The 18,841-nt window shown below is 40.3% G+C and overlaps 1 protein-coding gene across 4 annotated transcripts in view; it reads right to left on the reverse strand.

The window, feature by feature from the left end:
* The window catches only part of SMPD3 (sphingomyelin phosphodiesterase 3), a 258,319-nt gene that overhangs the window by 47,865 nt on the left and 191,613 nt on the right, over nt 1–18,841 (reverse strand). For all 4 annotated transcript variants that reach the window (XM_044987095.1, XM_044987096.1, XM_044987093.1 and 1 more), the window contains one exon: nt 14,038–15,663. In XM_044987095.1, the coding sequence (XP_044843030.1) occupies nt 14,038–15,381 (1,344 nt within the window). In that variant the 5' untranslated portion in view covers nt 15,382–15,663. The remainder of the gene's footprint in view (nt 1–14,037; nt 15,664–18,841) is intronic.

Below are 18,841 nucleotides of genomic sequence, written 5' to 3' on the forward strand. Positions count from 1 at the left end.
AGGTGACCAAGCCTAATGACTCTGTATAGCTTCCAAAGAAAATATATTTTATTCCTACAACATTAGCCTTTGGCATCTCTTGATTAGCTTAGATAGGTTCTACAAGTTCTGCAAAAATCGTTATTTTACTATTTTGGCAGCTTTCTGTCTCTCTTGCCTTCAGGGATCTGTTGTAGTTTCTAAAGGAGATACATTAGTTATGTTATGTTAATAATTTATTATTACTATATTATTTAAGCATGTTAAATTTAAATACATTAAGTATAAGTTAAAATGTTAGTGAGATTAGTTCAAAACTCTCTTTGGTACCCATCCTACCAACTACTGCTCTGAGTTCATGTCACGGCAGTTGACTTCACATTGAAGTGGTGGAGAATATGATGCTTAAACAACTGCAAAGGAAAATATGATTAGCAAGATTTGCAGGAGTTTTAAAGTGGAGTGAAGGGGGAAAGTGAAACTATTTGAATATAATCAATACCATTAACTGGCAATTACTGGCTGTGGAAAGGACAGAAAGCTCCATAATCTCTCCACCCATGCCCTATCCTTGTGGCATTTTAACTTCTCCCAAGCAGAAAAAGGGAAAGGACGGGGCCAGTAATTCAGACTTTCCTGTCACTAAAGAGGGAAAAATATCCTTCTTAAAGATATTAATTGTAACAGGGTGGAGATACGTGGTATTAAAAACAGACAAACAAAAACCCCAAAATACCCCAGTGTCTGACACATCCAGGCCTACCAGACACTAAATAATTTTTGCATTAAAATTATATGATGACAAAGGTTGAGTGTGTAGAAAATATTTAGGTCACCTCTCTGACTTAAATGGAACTGCTTTTAAAAGTTGCTTAAACAAAGCCATGCATGGCAGTATATGCCCCTTTTATACACATTAGGATAACTGCAGGTATGGGAGTAACAGATTTATTAAAAAAAACCTCAAGAACCATCCCAGCCCTCAGCCCAGATCCCCAAATAATCTTTTATTCAGTTCACAAAATAAGTAAACTACCTTTATTCATACATACCCACCCCTTCCCAGTCCCAAAGAGGCATAGGATTCCTACCAATGCTGAAATCCATCTTGGAGCACCAGCAAATCTAAACACCTACTCTGGGTTGGCTGCTTTCCTGAATGTTGCGAGTTCCAGAGACCACCCATCTTAACTTCCTGTCCTTTTCACACCTTTTTCCATTCAGCTGATCCCATCCTAAGAAAACCCACCACACTGCAACAAAAATCATGGCACATTTGCTGCCATCACACTGCTCTTCCTTCTTGTGGTTTATACAACTTTTGCCATCTTTTGCTGCCTTGTCTATTTAGATAGTAAGCTGTTTGTCTAACCTGTTCTTAAAATCCTCCAATGATAGAGATTGCATAAACTCCCTTGGAAGCCTATTCCAGTACTTAACTATCCTAATAAAGAGTTTTTCCTAACTCCTCCTAGTTTGGTGTCATCCACAAATTTTATAAGCATACTCTCCACTCCATTATCAACATCATTACTGAAAATGTTGAATTCTACTGGACCCAGGACTGACCCCTGCAGGATCCCACTAGATATAGCCTCCCACTTTTACAGGGATCTATTTATAACTACTCTGAGTATGGTCTTTCAAACAGTTTTGTACCCACCTTATAGTAATTTAATCTAGACCACATTTCCCTAGTTTGCTTACGAGGATGTCACGTGTGACTGCATGAAAAGCCTCACTAATACCAACATATATCCTGTCTACTGCTTCCCCCCCATACAGTAGGACAGTAATCCTGTCAAAGAAGGAAATTAGGTTGGTTTGGCATGATTTGTTCTTGACAAATCCATCTTGCTTATTATCCATTATCGTCTAGGTATTTACAAACTGATACTGTTCCAGTATCTTTCCAGATACTGAAGTTAGGCTGACCGGTCTACAATTCTCATTGTTCCCCTTTTTAAAGAGAGGTACTATATTTTTCCTTCTCCAGTCCTCTGGGACCTCACCTGTCCTCCATGATCTCTCAAAGATAATCGCTAATATTTTCAATATTGTTTCAGCTAGTTCCTTAAATACTCCTGGGTGAATTTCGTCAGACTCTGTGACTTGAATACATGTAACTTATCTAAATATTCTTTAGCTTGTTGTTTCCCTATTCTGGCTTGTGTTAGAACATAAGAACGGCCATACTGGGTCAGACCAAAGGTCCATCAAGCCTAGTATCCTGTCTACCGACAGTAGCTAATGCCAGGTGCCCCAGAGGGAGTGAACCTAACCGGTAATGATCAAGTGATCTCTCTCCCGCCATCCATCTCCACTCTCTGACAAACAGAGGCTTTCACCCTTGTTGGTAATATTAACTGTAATATTAACTGTATTTAAGCATCTGGTCAAAATTAACCCTTTTAGTGTCAAGTTAAACAAAATAGGTATTAAACATCTGAGCTTTCTCGATGTCACACATTATTACCTCTCGTTCCGCACCAACTAGTGGACCTGCATTTCCCTTCACCTTTCTCTTGCTCTGAATGTATTTATAGAAACTCTTCTTACTGCCTTTTATGTGCTTTGTTAGGTATAACTGTGTCCCTACCCTTTCTGATTTTGTCCCAACATGCTTTTGCTATTCTTTTGCCATGTTCCCACTTTCTGTAGGATTCTTTTTTGATCTTCCGGTCATTAAAGAACTACTGATGGGACAGTACTGGCTTTATACTATTTTTTTCCTATCTTTTTTTTTTTTTGCATTGAGATAGTTTGCTATTGTGCTTTTGTGTTGTTCTCTCTTTGAGGACTTGCCAGCTCTCCTATACTCCCTTTTCCCTCAGATTTTCTTCCCATGGGACCTTACCTACCAGTTCTCTGAGTTTGTTAAAGTCTGCTTTTGTGAACCCCCATTGTCCTGACTGTTGCTCTCATTCTTTCCTGTATTTAGAATTACATATGCTTTCACGTTCACTTTCACCCAAATTGCCTTTTACCTTCAAATTCACAATCACTTCTTCCGTTAGTCAAAAGCCAGTCTAAAATGGCTGACCTCCTGGTTACTTCCCCCACCTGCTGAGCCTAGACGTTGTCCCAAGTACAGTACAAGAACTAAATGGAGATTTTATATTTTGCTGAATTACTTTTCCAGCAGATACTTGGGTAGTTAAAACTGATCTCTGTCTAGGGCCCTCAGATGATCCATGGGTGGATGCTGACTCTGTGTCCATTACTGGCAATTTATCATGCGACCGAAGCTTTTGGTGACCATGTGATTGTTGACCCTGTATAGCAGCATTTCTTCATAAATGTGTTGTGTAATTTGTTGGATTCCATCCTAATAATCTGTCTGTATCAAGAAAGCCACTAAAACCAAACTAGTCCTGATGGATTGCTGGATTCGGCTACAAATATGATCACTGCTTCACAATTTGCCAGAATAAATACAAAGTTCCCAGACAAAAACTATGTTTAAGTAGAATTAAAGGTAAGAGTAAATATCTGCAATTTAAGGTAAACTACAGGGATGTTGTAATTGTTAAAAAAATAAGCTTATAACCCCAGGAAATTCACAGGTTAAACTTAAAAGAATTCCAAAAGAATTCCAGACATTTTAAGGGTATGTACATGCAGAGTTAGGACACTCAGAGAACCACTGAGAACAATGAGAGATCTTTCTCAAAACGACCACCAGCTGAGGGCAGCTGTGGTTTCAGTCCCATTGAGAACAATGGAAGATGGCTACCATTTTGAAAGAAGGCAGTTCTTTGTGGAATTCTCAGTAGGAAACTACTGTATCCTTCAGCCTCTCCTGAAAGATGAACTTTCAGCTATGAAGAATAATGAGACAAAGTGATCATACATTCTAAAACAAAATATTCAAATGTAAACAATGCACAAGATTAGAGTGAGTTTTAAGTATATCAGAAGTTTGAACGTGTTGTGTTACTGAGATCATTGGGGGGAAATAAAAAATAAAAAAGTCTGAAACTGGTTGCTAAATTTCTTTATGAACCCATAGGAATTTCAATTCCTAAAGTAATGAACAGATTTACTTGTAAATTCTCAGAAATTCATTCTGTACTCAGACTCTTCAGAGTAAGTGCTGTAGTTTTAGTGAGGATACATTATATTTTTCATACATTCCCAAAAGAAGAGTTTTAATCTCTACTTCAGGTGCACAGCACAACACATCCTTAATTATGGATTTACTACTACTATCTCTATAATAGATGACAGGCCAACCAATAGCTCTGAATGCAGCTGATTCTATTCCAAGTCTGCTCTGAAATGCACTTTTTAGCATTTGTCACTCCCTGGAAGTTTCTTTTAGTGGATCAAAGAGGAGTTCCTTGAATCACCCTCTAGGGAGAGATTTTCTTTTTACATTAGTAATTTGAATAGCTTTTACTTTGATAAAGTTTCTTCACTCTCCCTCACCAGTTCTTCCTGGTTTTTTTCCAGACAGACTCCCTGTTTTAACAGCACATTCAGCAAATCCGTATGTTTTGTAGAACAGTAAGTGGTAATGTGATTACAGATACCTAAGTTACCATCATTTAGTTTTATTTGTATGACTGATTTGGCAAACTTTCTGCATGAAGTGTGGAACATTCATTAGGTGCTTGTACTTGCAGTGAGTTATGGAAATTATTCTCTTATTGCCCTATGTTAAAAGCTCACAAAGTGTAGCTCACTGTGTTAGGGGTTGTACAAACACGTCATAGTAGATGGTCTCTAGGTTTACTTGGCCCTGCCTCAACATGGGGGAGGGAGGGGGAAGGAGGCTGGACTAGTGACCTCTTGAGGTCCCTTCCAGCCTTACATTTCTATGAACCAGATGGTGCTTGATCTGCAAGGAAACTATACTCCTTTTCTATATGTCATGCTGCTGCTACTACTAAACAATTAGTAAGCACTGTGGATGAAAGCTCCATTAACTATTTGATTGAAATTGCACACAACTGGAGCCTCCTTTTCAAATAAACTTCCCACTTCAGAGAGTTCTGAATTAAGATTAGGAGGTGGCATAGTTTTCCCACTCAAATGCAGGGCAAAATGCCATAGAACACACTGCGCAATGAGAAAAACTATGGGTGCACGTACACTTCAATAAAAGACCCGCAGCACAGCTGCAGTTTGTCTGAGTCAGTTGACTTGGGTTCAGGGGTGTTATAAAATTGCAGTGTAGACCAGGGGTCGGCAACCTTTCAGAAGTGCTGTGCCGAATCTTCATTTATTCGCTCTCATTTAAGGTTTCGCGTGCCAGTAATACATTTTAACATTTTTAGAAGGTCTCTTTCTATAAATCTATAATATATAACTAAAGTATTGTTGTATGTAAAGTAAATAAGGTTTTTAAAATGTTTAAGAAGGTTCATTTAAAATTAAATTAAAATGCAGAGCACCCCGGACCGGTGGCCAGGACCCATGCAGTGTGAGTGCCACTGAAAATCAGCTCATGTGCCACCTTTGGCATGTGTGCCACAGGTTGCCTACCCCTAGTGTAGACAGTCAGGCTTGGGCTGGTAAAAATAAAAACACATACAGTAGAACCCTGTACTTCCAATGCTCACACAGGAGTATGGGAAATTGACGCTTCAGCACAGGCAGCGGGGCTCCCACAGTCAGATTTCATTTTAGTTGTGGAAAAATGCAGATTTTTATGTTTTTTGATTGAAGAAGTTTGAGGTTTTTGATCATGGAAAACTAGGATCCCTGATGAGAACTCACAAATATTTTCTTGTCCTTGTCCTATCAGCAAAAACATTGATTTATAAAGAATGGGCCACTGTCAACAGAGAAATATACAAATTTCTGAGTTTATCTAAACCATTAGATAAATTGGTTTATTTTAAGCCATTTTTCTGTTCTATGCAATAACATTGTATTTGTAAGCATCTATGAAGTAGACAAAAATACATAGTAACAGAGGGCATGATGTATTCTGTAGCATGTTACGTGTAAGTAAAGACGTCCACATACCAGGACACCTCACTACAGCACTGTGCTATTCTTTGTTCAGAAGGGGAGAGATACAGGGTTTTAATATTAGCCAAAATGTATTAAAGTGAGATGGGGAACTAACAGCCTATTGAGATCCCCAACCTGTACTGGGGTAGGAAAGAAGCTGAGGTCATATGATATCACAGTGCAGACAAAAAAAATATCAAAAATCAGAACCCAGCTTGGAAGAGCATTGGAGTTTCAGTGGCAGGAAAGTGGACAAATTTTATGGCACACACTCTTGGGTGGAACAAGTGGATGAGACAAAGTCCATACTTAAAAGAGGTTGTGAGTAAGACCTCACCTTCTGACAAACACAGTGCACTGTTTGTTCAGAATAAAAACTTTGATTTTTTTCCTTACCTAGTGGAGATAGTATCATAATTTTTATATAAAAGAGAATGTGTTAAGTTATTCTTCAGCTGAGTGTAGAACACAAAAAAGTGTGTGCCTGTGTGTGAATGTAGTCATGTTAAAGCAAAGTTCATGACTACCATGTACGTGCACAAGGTCCTGCTTGTATTCACTTTCATCCAATCAGGAGGCAATCTGGCTTATCAGACAGCATCCTGAGCACAGAAGAGCAAGGGTGCCAGTCATACTTTGCAAAGATATCTCATTCCTTTTTGGAGTGAAACAGCATTAAAGGCTATGACAGGAAATGTAAAATCTGCAAAACAGAGTCCAAGGTTGTGTCCTGAGGGAGTTATAAACAAATGGGGAACTCTGTGCTAGAACACAATGTCACCAAATCCAAGGCAGAGTCTCGCAAAGCCCAAGTTGTCAGAGTATGAAAATGGATTGGTTTTCCAGCGTGTTTGGTAACTTTTTCTCATTAGTCTTCAGTGGCAGCAGAGACCAGTTGATTTAATGCATTACACATTAAATTGTCGCTTAGATGTGAGTAGAAATTTTTTCTCCGAGATCTCTCTTATTATGTACCAAAGGGATCCTCATGTTTGAGATGGAGAACACTGCTGGAGGTTCAAGGGTACAAGGTGCTGGGTTGACAGTTCTGAAGACTTATGTTCTCCATTTATCCATAGAACAGGGAGAATACAGGGAGCAACAGCCCCTCACTGCCTTGCTAAACATCGATTTCATCAGTAAACATCGATTTCAGCTCACACATAGAAATCGAAAAAAAATTCCAACAGTAACAGTCGGTGACTCGGTGCAACACCTTGCGCCTGCAGTGATCAGATGTCACCGACATTGCAGCAGCGCAGAGAACGCTCTGCAGCCCTGCGATTATGGGAGGGAGGGAAGGACCAGTATTGTGACAATGGAGCTGCAGATGGCTCCTTGCACAGCCACAAGGCCAGTGACACTGGATTCCTATAGGCACAGGGTGTGTGGAAGGCTGCAGTCTTGGCAGGGCAGAGCAGAGACCCTGAGCCAGGGACATGAGAAGGCCAAACCCCAGCCGTGTGGGAGGCCATCCCACTGCTGAATGGCTCCTGCCCGGGGATGGAGCCGTTCAAGTGGGGAGGTCTCCTCAGTGACCGGAGGCTCATCTTCCTCTTACTCCTCGCAATCCTGGCTACTGGTCTCTGCTCTGCCCCACCAGGACTGCAGCCTTCCCTACACCTTGCACCTGCTGGGATCAAGTGTCATCAGCCCTGCATCAGCACTAGAGTGACCAGACAGCAAGTGTGAAAAATCAGGACAGAGGGTGCGGGGTAATAGGAGCCTATATAAGAAAAAGCCCCAAATATCAGGACTGTCCCTATAAAATCGGAACATCCGATCACCCTAGGCAGCACAGGGAGCCCTTTGCCGCTCTGCTGTCACGGCCCTGCTCATTTACTCCCAGCCAAGAGTGCTGGAGCCCACCCTGGGCAGGAACTGTTCAGAAGTGGGGTGGCCTCCCCTGCAGCCCAGAGCTTGTTTTCCTCCTTGCAACCCTGGCCCAGGGTCTCTGCTCTGCTGGCCCAGGACTAGAGTTTCCCCTGCACATTCTGCCCTGGTGTCTTCGGCCCCGCTGCCCCACAGGGAGTCCCCTGCAGCCCTGCTATCAGTGCTGACTAGCCCTAATCCCAATTCTACCTCCTCAATTTCCCACAACTTTAAAAGTAATTAAAAATCAGGGGGAAAAAATAAAAAAAATCAGTATCAATTGTCAAAATTTGAAAAATAATAAAAATTGAGTTCTGCCAAGCCTAAAATGCCTTAATCTTGACCTGGAGATATCATCTTCTACAGAGGAGAAATTAGTTCAAGCTTCCGTGCCAAATCCATGGTCTAGCTCATGAAATTGCCAGCCAAAGTGCCAAGGAGGAGGATGGCTTCTGTGATGGACTATAAAATCCACCTTTACACAGACGTATAAAATCCCCTTTACACAGGCCCATGAAAAGTGGTCAGCTGGCATCAAGTCAGCCACCACTGATCAAGGCTAGGTTTGAACCAATGTTAAAAGGTTTGGATTTCATTTTTCTCTCTCTCTAGTCCTGGCTCTGCCACTGACCTACTATGTTACCTTGAATATGTCACATCAGCTTTTTGTGCCTCAATTTCTTCTTCTGCAAAATAGAGATAAGGATACAGACCTTCCTTTGTAAAGTGCTTTGAGATCTATGGATGAAAAGCACTAGGTAAGAGCTTGAGTGTTTTACAGATATTACTAATGATACTTCAGATAGCTATAGCCCCAGATAAACTATATCGTTTGTCTACACAAATCTCTCAAAATCCAGAACTTCACAATCGACGGCAGGGTAATCCTAATTTATAACAGAGCTCCCTCTTCACTGGAAAAAAGGGCCTATTTCAAAGATGCAAGTGTGTGAAATGTAGGGAACTTTTTGGTGAAATAGCTTCATGTTGTAATGCAAAATTTCAACCCTCAAATTTCAAATAGTTTTGAATTTAATTTGAATTTAATCTAGCTTCTTGCTGCATTTGCTCTATAGCAGGGGACAGATGGTACCAATAAAATAAGACACACACCCATACCCTCCTTTCCCCTGTGCACATTCTTCTGATTTTGGAAGCTAGCTTTTTTTCTGAGATTCTGCAAGTTTAAGGGTTTGTCATCATGATGGTGGAAACTGTATGTGATTAAATATGTGACCCCATGACACTCACCCCAATCAACTCTTCTTCCCCCCATTCTCTGTCCTCTTCCCCCTAGTACGAAGGGCATTCCTCTTTTACCTTGAGAGTTGTGGTACAGGAGAGGTAAGGGGAAGATTCTGAAGTACTACTCTGTTTTTGAAAGAGATAGCTTTCCTCTTCCTAAAATGGCAGAATGTTCTCCTTTCCACATGAGGCAGCCAGAATATAATCACACAATCCTGCAATATGCCAGCCTGCATAAAGAGTAATTTTAACTCCATCCCTGACATTAGAATGGAGAGCAGCTAGGCTCTTCCTCAACAAGACTACATGAATTCATGCTGAGATAAACCCTTAATTTAAATCAGATTAGGTTGGATATGGTCCAAAACAATGTGGGAATAACTACCAGTAAATGAAAATCTTAATCTGGAAACTAGTGACATCCAGTTCCAATCACTGGCTCCCAAATGTTTATGGATAATCAAAACAGGCTCTAAAGCATGTACTTTGTGAGAAGATAGATGAGGATTGCTTGGGAATAGATTTGCAAAATGAGCATGTGGGAAACAGCAAGTTGAAGAGGGGTTCCAGGGAGCATTTGGAGGCCGAGAATGAAGAATGAGATGAGACTAAGAAGAGCCAGATGATGAAGCATGTAAAAGTAGTGGAGAATAGGAATACCAGACACCTTGCGTTTTGTCAGGGACATTTTCCATGTTATAACCCTTATACATCACACAATGTTCCAGCTTGAAGGAAATAGGCAGCTGATTATCTCATGGCCACATGGCTCCCCCATGGTCAAGGGAGCTCAGATGTTGCTCTCCTGTATTACTCTTAAGCATGGTTACCATATTTTCTGTGAAATAGTTAATTTGAAAAGACATCTTTCAGGTGTGGCAAAAAACAATATCTTACAATCAGATAGATTTTATGCTGATGATGTGATGATTAACTTAGTGCTCCCTTGATTAATGTACTGGCACTTGGATGACTTTTAGGAACAGAGTTCTACTGAAAATTACCGATTGGCCTCTCCTCACATGTAGTCTAAGTAAGCTTTTATTAAAGGCACAGTTGTCTCGCCTATGAAATCTCATCACTATTGTTCCAAACACAACAAAATGAATTATGTCACTTTGTGATAAGAGCTCTAGAGCTTTACAACACCAATGATCCTCCAGGGGATGTTCCACTGAATGGTATTTGCTTCCTGCAGGAAATAGACTTCCCAGCTGCAGAGATGTCTGCAGGACTATATGTTTGGTACAGATGCAGACATCTCCATATAAACCCTTATCTAAAGCCCATTGAAATCATTGGAGATTCCTGCTAACTTCAGTGGTCCTTGGCTCAAGCCCATAATATCCAAGCCCCTCATTTGCTGTAGGTTATTGTTTCAGTAATACATCAACTCTGCTGTTTGCAAAGTGTTAAAAACTTCTTTTACTAAACAAGTAAGTTGTGTCAACACTAAACTACATAGATCATCCTGCATCTTCTCATGAAAGAAAATGACCTGTGACCACTTAATGTACAATGCAAACTGAAAAGCATTTCATAGCACAGAGTACACGTAATTCAGAATAAAAACATTTGGGGGAATAAAATACAACAACATGTCAGAATCACACAGGCATGAGACAAATATTGTTTTCAGGCTGAGTCTGAGACCTGTACCAGTTTAAGTGATCTTGGCCCTTTATAGTAAATTGGTCCCTCATCCTCTGCTAAACTGTGACTTTAAGAACTTGAATAAATAATTAAGTCTATCATCCCAATGGTATCTGGAAAAGAGGCTTAATTTTCTGCAAGTGGGAATGGAAATACTGCTGACTTCCTAGCAGGGTAACAAATCAATGACGCAGCAATGGGCAGCTGAAAGCAGATTGCTTTTAATCTCTTAATCCTTAATATATGCACAAATTGAAGTGGAATCATTGTGACCTGAGTAGTTTCCATATTGTAGAGAGTTTATGCTCATTTTATGTATGCCGCTCTGAATGATTAGAGAACAAACTTTAGCTATGTTTATCAATAAAAAAGACCCTAGGCTACAAAATTCAGATCCAAAATGTCAACCTCATTAGCTCATGGTGTACAGACCTAGGATTTTGGTTCTGTAATATATATAAGGAATGATACATGATTACAGATTATATATGTATGTGTATGTTTGAAGCAGCAAAGAATCCTGTGGCACCTTATAGACTAACAGACGTTTTGCAGCATGAGCTTTCGTGGGTGAATACCCACTTCTTCGGATGTCTTGCATCCGAAGAAGTGGGTATTCACCCACGAAAGCTCATGCTGCAAAACGTCTGTTAGTCTATAAGGTGCCACAGGATTCTTTGCTGCTTCTACAGAACCAGACTAACACGGCTACCCCTCTGATACTTGTGTATGTTTGCTTATCTTCTAATTCCCATATTTAAAGGTTCTGATTTGATTGTTATTAGGGTTTACCAAAACATTCTATCAGCTATCCATCCACCTGTAGACCTTATAGACAAAATTACAGGCACACTGTTGTTCATCACTTGCATTGAACCTTATTAAACTGTACTTTCAGTCTCTTATTCTTAATGACTACTGCAACAATGGATTTTGAACAATCTAAGGTTCATTTTTGCAAGAAAAATGTATCTGCTTTGAGCACCTGAAACATTTTATTTGTAAATGAAACCTTGGACTTAAATTATTGGAGAAATAATACTTAAACTGGAGGTATGTGTGGCACTCTGTACCTCAAAGCAGCACCGTGGAACCCCCATATTCACCACCGTCACATAATCTGTTTTGTACAAAGTATGCCTTGTGAGGTATCATTTTAAAGTTCTTGATCTGTTGAACTTTAATATCCTGTTGGATTGTATGTTCTATCATTGTATGTGAAGTCATGATGTTTTGCGCTGTGTGTGTTACTGAAATATGTTTGACGTTGGGAACACCCACAACCAGCCTTTCAGGTACAACAATGGAGTAGCCCAATGTGCTCATGGTCCATTAAAGGGAATCCAGACTCCCAGAAGACTTCTCAGAGAAATCATATAGACTATGGAGGCTGCTTGACCAGTGGGGGTGGATCTCCATGTTACAAGCATAGATCTTTCCAGCAAGCTGGAAGAAACTATCAAGAGGGGAAGTGACATTATGACTTGGCCTCACTCTCCCCACAACTCAACACCTGGAAACATGTCTGGACGACAAAGACTTTGATCTGGGGAGGGTGGTCCTGGGCTGGAGGAGAGTTCCAGCCTGAGTACTGAAGATCTGTGACCTGTTTATACTATCAGGGTGAGACACTGCTCGATTCAAATCCTGTTTAGTTTACAGAATTCAGATAGCAAATTTACTTTTATTTCTTAGGTAACCAACCTTGATCTCTATACATACTACTTATAATCACTTAAAATCTCCCTTTCTGTAGTTTATACATTTGTTTTATATTTTACCTAAAACAGTGTGTTTTGGTTGAAGTGCATGGGAAGTCTTAGCTCAGTTTACAAAGGCTAGTGTGTCTCCTCTCCACATCGAGGAAGGGTCAGACTGGGTAATGAACTTACACTGGTCAGGCTTCTGTCCAGGGCAAGGTAGTATAGTTCTGGGGTACAAGGCTGGGGAGCTGGGGGGAATTGGCTGAAGCCTTCTTTGTTGGTTCATGAGTGGTTAGGAGAAGCATTTGTGCAACTCAGTTGGGTGTGTCCCTGCCTGTGGATGTCTGCGTAAGTGCAGTACCTGCCAGAGGCTTGTAGCTTGCCAATAGCATCACAGTTTAAGAGGGAGCCCAGGTTGGTGGGGCAGAGGACTCAGTGGTCCCACAGTCCAGGCTGCAACCTGGGAAAACCCCTCACACTATGCCAAAGGCCAGAACCTGAAATCTAATACTCCTGGGGATTTTTGGATATGTTTAGATTAGAAACCCTGGATCTGAGCCTAGCCCTACAGTTTTGGTTCTTGGTCAAATCCAAAATGAGAACGGGTCTGGTTTCTAGTTTCCAGTGAGATATACAGCCAATCTCATGAGAATTCAACACAATGTGTTGCCAGTCTTGCAAAACCAGCTCAGTTCATGGAGATGTCTAGTATCTGCCTCCTCTGACCTTGACAAGCACAACTCTTTACTTCAAATCATATATTCTCACAACCATCATCTTATTTAAATTAATTGTCCTAAGAAAATGAAAAAAAACCATAATGCTCCCAAACTTCTGAAATGGAAAATAGAACGAGCAGCTGCACTCTGAGTGTAGAAAACCGTCCTACCAAAGAGAAGCATCTCAGACCTGCTCTTCAAAGATTGGTGAATTTTACAAGACAACCCTCTTGAATGATCACTACGTGAAACAGGCTCCCCAGACTTTTTGGTCCACTTGTTCTGCACTTGGTACTCACCACTGTCCTACACTACGTCTTTCACTCTGCATGAACTACTATCGTAATTTTCAGTGCCAAACATTTTCCTTTTGGTTTTGCTTACTTCTTTATCACCTGTCACCTCACACAATGGGAGAGGCATCATTACAACGCTAAAAAGACAGTTCACATATCTCTTGAAATAATTTTAGTTTTTGTTTTGTTCTGAGGCTGCCTATCCCTCAAACATCCCCAATTTCCTCTGTAAACACACAGCACGAGTGAATTTGTTAGCGTCATTGTCCTTCACCTCTTAATGTGTCTCTCTTGAGGCTTATTTAAAGCATACATGTTTTAATAAAAGATTTCTTCAAAATGAGAGCAAAATCCCAAGGGAACAGCTTGATACTTTGACACCCTTAAATCTGAACTCAAACCCTAGCCCCAAATCTTCAACGTTTCATGCATGTCTATCACCTTAGTACATTCCCTAAGCCACAAATTCTAGCCTAAATGTAATCCAGCTCTGAACACTGCTTCTCTGACCCATCTCTAACAGAGTTTATTGACCAACAATACAGTGGATTTATAACCAAGCATGTACTAAAGACAGTTATGGGTTTAAAAAAGAAAGGGCCTTACCTTGAGAAACAAGGCCCCCTTGGAAGCCAAGGAGTCTGTTCCTTTTCCATTGGGGTAACAGTGATAGGCAGCATCCATAACTGGGTAGCGGCTGGCAAAAAGCAGGCCACTGTTAACAAACTTAAAGCTACAGCAGCCATGGCAGCCATAGACCCCAACATCATATAGAATGTATTCAAAATAGTGATGGAGCTGCTGTTTCAACTTCTCTGCTGCTCTTTTGTCAAACACTTCCTGCAAGCACAGGAAGTCCAAGTTGGCAGGGAAGAAAGCAGAGATCTCATGGTCAAAGATTTCATCCATATGCTTCTTTTTCCTCACAGAGGTCTTCTTCATGACTGAGGCTTTGTAAAGGAGCTTGTTATTGATGTTACTTTGGTCCACTGTGCCATCTCCAATGCGAACCTTAACCAGGGACTCTCGTGAGGCAGTGTAGCTGTCTAAACTCCCAGAATCTCCTTCTTTCTGTTTATGGTTGGATATTTGACCCTTTGGGCTCTCTCTTTCACCTTCCAAGGAGTGTTCTGCTGGGCTACTGATATTAGCCTGGCCACTAATGGCATCCGCTTCTGTGTCTGAAATGTGGCCATTATCCTCCCCACTTATGCGCACGATACATGTGTTGTTGTCCTCTCCCTCATTTAGTTCCCCTCCAGCTTTCGCATCTCTGCTATCCTCACTGTTATTTGAGCCAGAATTGTCTCCCTTGTACTCCATAGATGATGTCCTTTTGATGCCTACATTGACAGCACGATTAGTGCTATCTACAACTTGGGGAGACACCAAGCTGCTGAAACTGGCTGCACTGATGGATGTGTTAGTGGGGGAATCTATATATATTTTTATCTGTGGTCTGCTTGCCCCATTTCTGATTCTCCGCCCAATTTCTCTAGCCCGTGCCTGTGTGTTGAACACATTGTTAAATCTTGCCAGAGAGTCTGGTAGCAGACAAACATTGGCACTACCAAAGCAGAAGCTTTTCCCATTGCCTGCAGCTTTCCATTCAGTAAGTAGTGTAGCGCCATTGGCCTGGCTCTTGTCTCTTAGCCTGGAGTAGATATATGGCCTTCTAGCTGACTGGAGAGGTGACCATAACAAGAAGCCAATCAGGGCAAAAGGAAGAGATGCCACCAGCAGTGCCAAGTAGATGGGAGTGGTAATAATAATGCAGAGTGCTTGAAAGTAGCACGGATCATCTGCCCTTTGACGTTTCTCATAGGTGGTAGGAACAAAGGAGGCCACAAGCCTGTCTGCAAACCAATAACATGGGAAAATCAGGCCCCAGGAAAAGGAATGCAGAACTGATAGAAAGCTGTTGGGAAATGGGGAAGTGTATAAAACCATTGCAACTCAGTTATGACAACACTTCAGGGACTACTACATGATGTCACCGTCAACCATCCATCAGAACACTGGGGTGGAGGTCAGGGAAAAATCGTCCAGCCAACAGTTTGGGTTTCCAAGTGTAGTAAACACGTATCACCTTAAGAGCACCATTTCACTTTGTCAAGTAAGAGGGAAACAAGGCCACTGTTTCTCTGTCTTTTTGGCACCTATATTCTTCAGAGGAGGTCATTGCTCACTGCAAGGTACCATAATGAATCTCAGATGGGGCAGATGAAAAACCTGTAGAGACAAAAAAGTAAAAATATACTTAATATTTACACAAGGTTTGAAGCATGTTTTCCCCCCCACTCACACCAGTTTTTCTTCTAAGTCAATGGTTATTTTCCTTTTGGTTGTTGTCATTTCATTTTAAATGGCAATGTGACTGTCTGCTAAACATTGGGTGATATCTTCTTTCAGCTATTTGAAGTAAATCTACAGTAACTCCATTCACTTGTACCTCTCAACCTGGCCCATTCAATGCAAATGAGCTTAAGGTTGCCATGAAAATTATAACACTGAATTCTCTGCTGTTGCAAATTTGAAGTCTTAACCTGAGTACAACATTAGCAATTTTTTTTTTATTTTATAATCTCTCTCTCTTTGAAGGCTGCACTGTTATTTAAATCAAATATATCTACATCTCATCAAATTCCATTCGCCAGTTATTTGTAGGTAGTTCTAAAACAGTATTATATTTAGCATCTTATCACTTAAGTTAATCAGTCTTGGAGTGACATAAAAGTCCTTGGATGAACAAGAAGAGATTTATGTGATGTGGGTTTGAAGGCAAAGACACATTGTGATAAAGGGCTGAGAACAATTTGATGCTTGTTTACCAAAACAAAAAAGTCTTAGCTATACTGTTCTCTAAAATTTGCATTAGGGTAGCAACAATTATGGCAACTCCACTCTGCTCAAACGGAGAATCAGGGGAGTTAACCAACAGGTGGACAGCAGTGAAGACAGGAAAAGGTAGGTAATCAGTACAGCCGTGATAAAGGAGCATGAAACCTGAAATAAGAGAGTAAGCGTGAATAAAAGGATTTTATATTCTTCACCTTAGGCTAAATAAATTCAAATCAGTGTCTTTGTCAACACTGCTAGTAAGACTATGGAGTGACAAGTGTTTATTAATTTTTGGAATAAAATTCCCTTCTAGAATTGATTTCTATAATTCTAAACCTAGAATTTCTACAGTATTAAGCCATGCTGACAAAAGGCATACCAAATGAGAAAGAGCAGGGATATAGTGAGCTATGCTACAATGTTCATTTCTTTCCTTTTATACTTGGGGAGGGGACAAGATGAGGATTGCAAGAGAATATGGTCACAGTTAATATTTGGGGCTGGATGACTGATGACTACTTGGGCACTAACAGTGAATTTAAGTGGTTTAGTGCATATTTAGGTCTTATAAGGGCCAGAAACTAATGGGCATTTCTATTAAATGTGTTATAGCAAGCAAAACAACTATATAGCAAGAATAAGTCTAGCTATTGAGAGAGTGAACATGTGCAGAAGCTTGAGTTAGACACTGCACTGATATATTATTAGCGGAAAAACACAGTTTCTCAATTTTCTTTCACTATGTAAATTTCCCTCCCTTTGGACCAAGCTCTTAGTATTGATTTATGTTGCCATCGCTACCACATTTCTTTGCTATGTTTAACATGAAGTACCAGACTGCAGCCTAAGAGTCTCCTGTACAGGTCAACAGTAATAAAAATAAGACAGTTATCATTTGTGGTTTCAATATTTCTCCCTCTTTCCCAGCCATGTTATCTGTTTAAAAGGGATGAGAAATTCTTCCCTAGTTCTAGGTTTTCTTTCCATTGTGATAAAACCTTCACATTCCATTTCTACAACCGAAGACTTGAAACAATGATCATTAAGGTGAACTGGAATTCCTCTCCACACAAAACTATCATCGGCAATGAGCCTGTTTTGTTCTGGGAAGTGCAAACAAAAATCTAAATTACCAAGTCATTAGGCTGAGTTTTTTTTCTATATGACAATGCCTTGTAAAATCCGACCACCACATTAAAGAGGAAATTTAAGTTCCTCCCAAAAATTACATTTCAGCCCTACTCCTTCTTCCACGCAGGTAAAAGGCTGAACTTCCATTGACTTCAGCGACAGTAAAGGAGGATCTGAACCTTAACTAAGGATGTGGAACATTCCCTATTATTTTAATTAAAAAATTGATGTCTAGAGTGCTTGGTTTGGAGGATGTGATAAGATTCACTTTTGCAAATCTTTGTCTGATCCTTCTCTGGAGCAAAGAGCTTAGAAGGCTATGCATCAGATCTGAATCTGTTTCTAGATTCCCTGGGACCACAGGTTAAAGTTTCAGCATCAGCTAAGTTATTCAACCTTTTGAAGGAAGATGAACTGAGTTTCTTGCACAGTTTTTACTGTGTGGAGGTCAGATGGATGAGACCAAGTCAATCCCGATTCAGAAATGCACTTAAGCACATGCTTAAGCTCTTATTGACTTAAATGGGACTTCACCACATGCTTAAATGCTTTGTTGAATAAGATGCCTGAAAGATGAAGTTCTTGTCTGTTTTATGTGAACAGTAAAGATCCCATGAGAGTGCTCATAAAAGCAGGGGTTTGCCCTTCAACCAAAATTCCATCAGCTTGAATCTCCTCTCATTTACACTAGTGGAATAACTATTTAAGTCAATGGTAATACATCAGCAAAAAAATAGTGTAGAGAGGAGAATCTGGCCCACCATCAATGCTCCACACAAGTACAGATATAGCGACACTAGGAAGAGGATTCAAATGAAAAATTAAAAAGAGTCCCTTTCCCTAAATAGCTGACACTAAGTCTCTTTGAGAAGAGTCATATTCTCCCCATCACTCAAAAGCTAACCACACCCTTTGCTAATGTCAGGAGGCCAACATTATTCACTGGAGTTTCAGTGAGCCCTACAAGTCTCTCAGTTCTCTGGGACGATGGAACTGCTCCAGCCTCTCAGAATCTGACTGAGAAGTGTCAATTTTTTTTAAATCAACTCAACACATTTTTTCATATCATAAATAACATAAAATCAGTTACTCAGTTTAAAGAAAAGTCTTATTTTTCAAGTGTCAAGCAACTGACTTACTATTTACCATCTAACTGTTGTTGGGACTTTGGGGTGGTGCTGATGGAGAAAAACTAATACATTTGCTCTCCTGAATTTTTCCAAAAGATTTTAGGGCTTTTAAAATAATGTAATGAGACTACACAGAAAGGAGTCTTTCCAGTCTTGCATGTACAAATCAAAGTAACTTAAACCCCATCCAATTATGTAATTATCCAGTAGACCAGAAGATGTGTGAAGAACCCTCTCTAATCTACTGGGTACTTAAAATGGTTTTTTTTAAATCCCTGCCTAATTACATAATTACCCAGTAGGCCTGA

Source organism: Mauremys mutica, chromosome 14, assembly GCF_020497125.1.
Source record: "Mauremys mutica isolate MM-2020 ecotype Southern chromosome 14, ASM2049712v1, whole genome shotgun sequence".
NCBI classification, from domain to species: Eukaryota; Metazoa; Chordata; order Testudines; family Geoemydidae; genus Mauremys; species Mauremys mutica.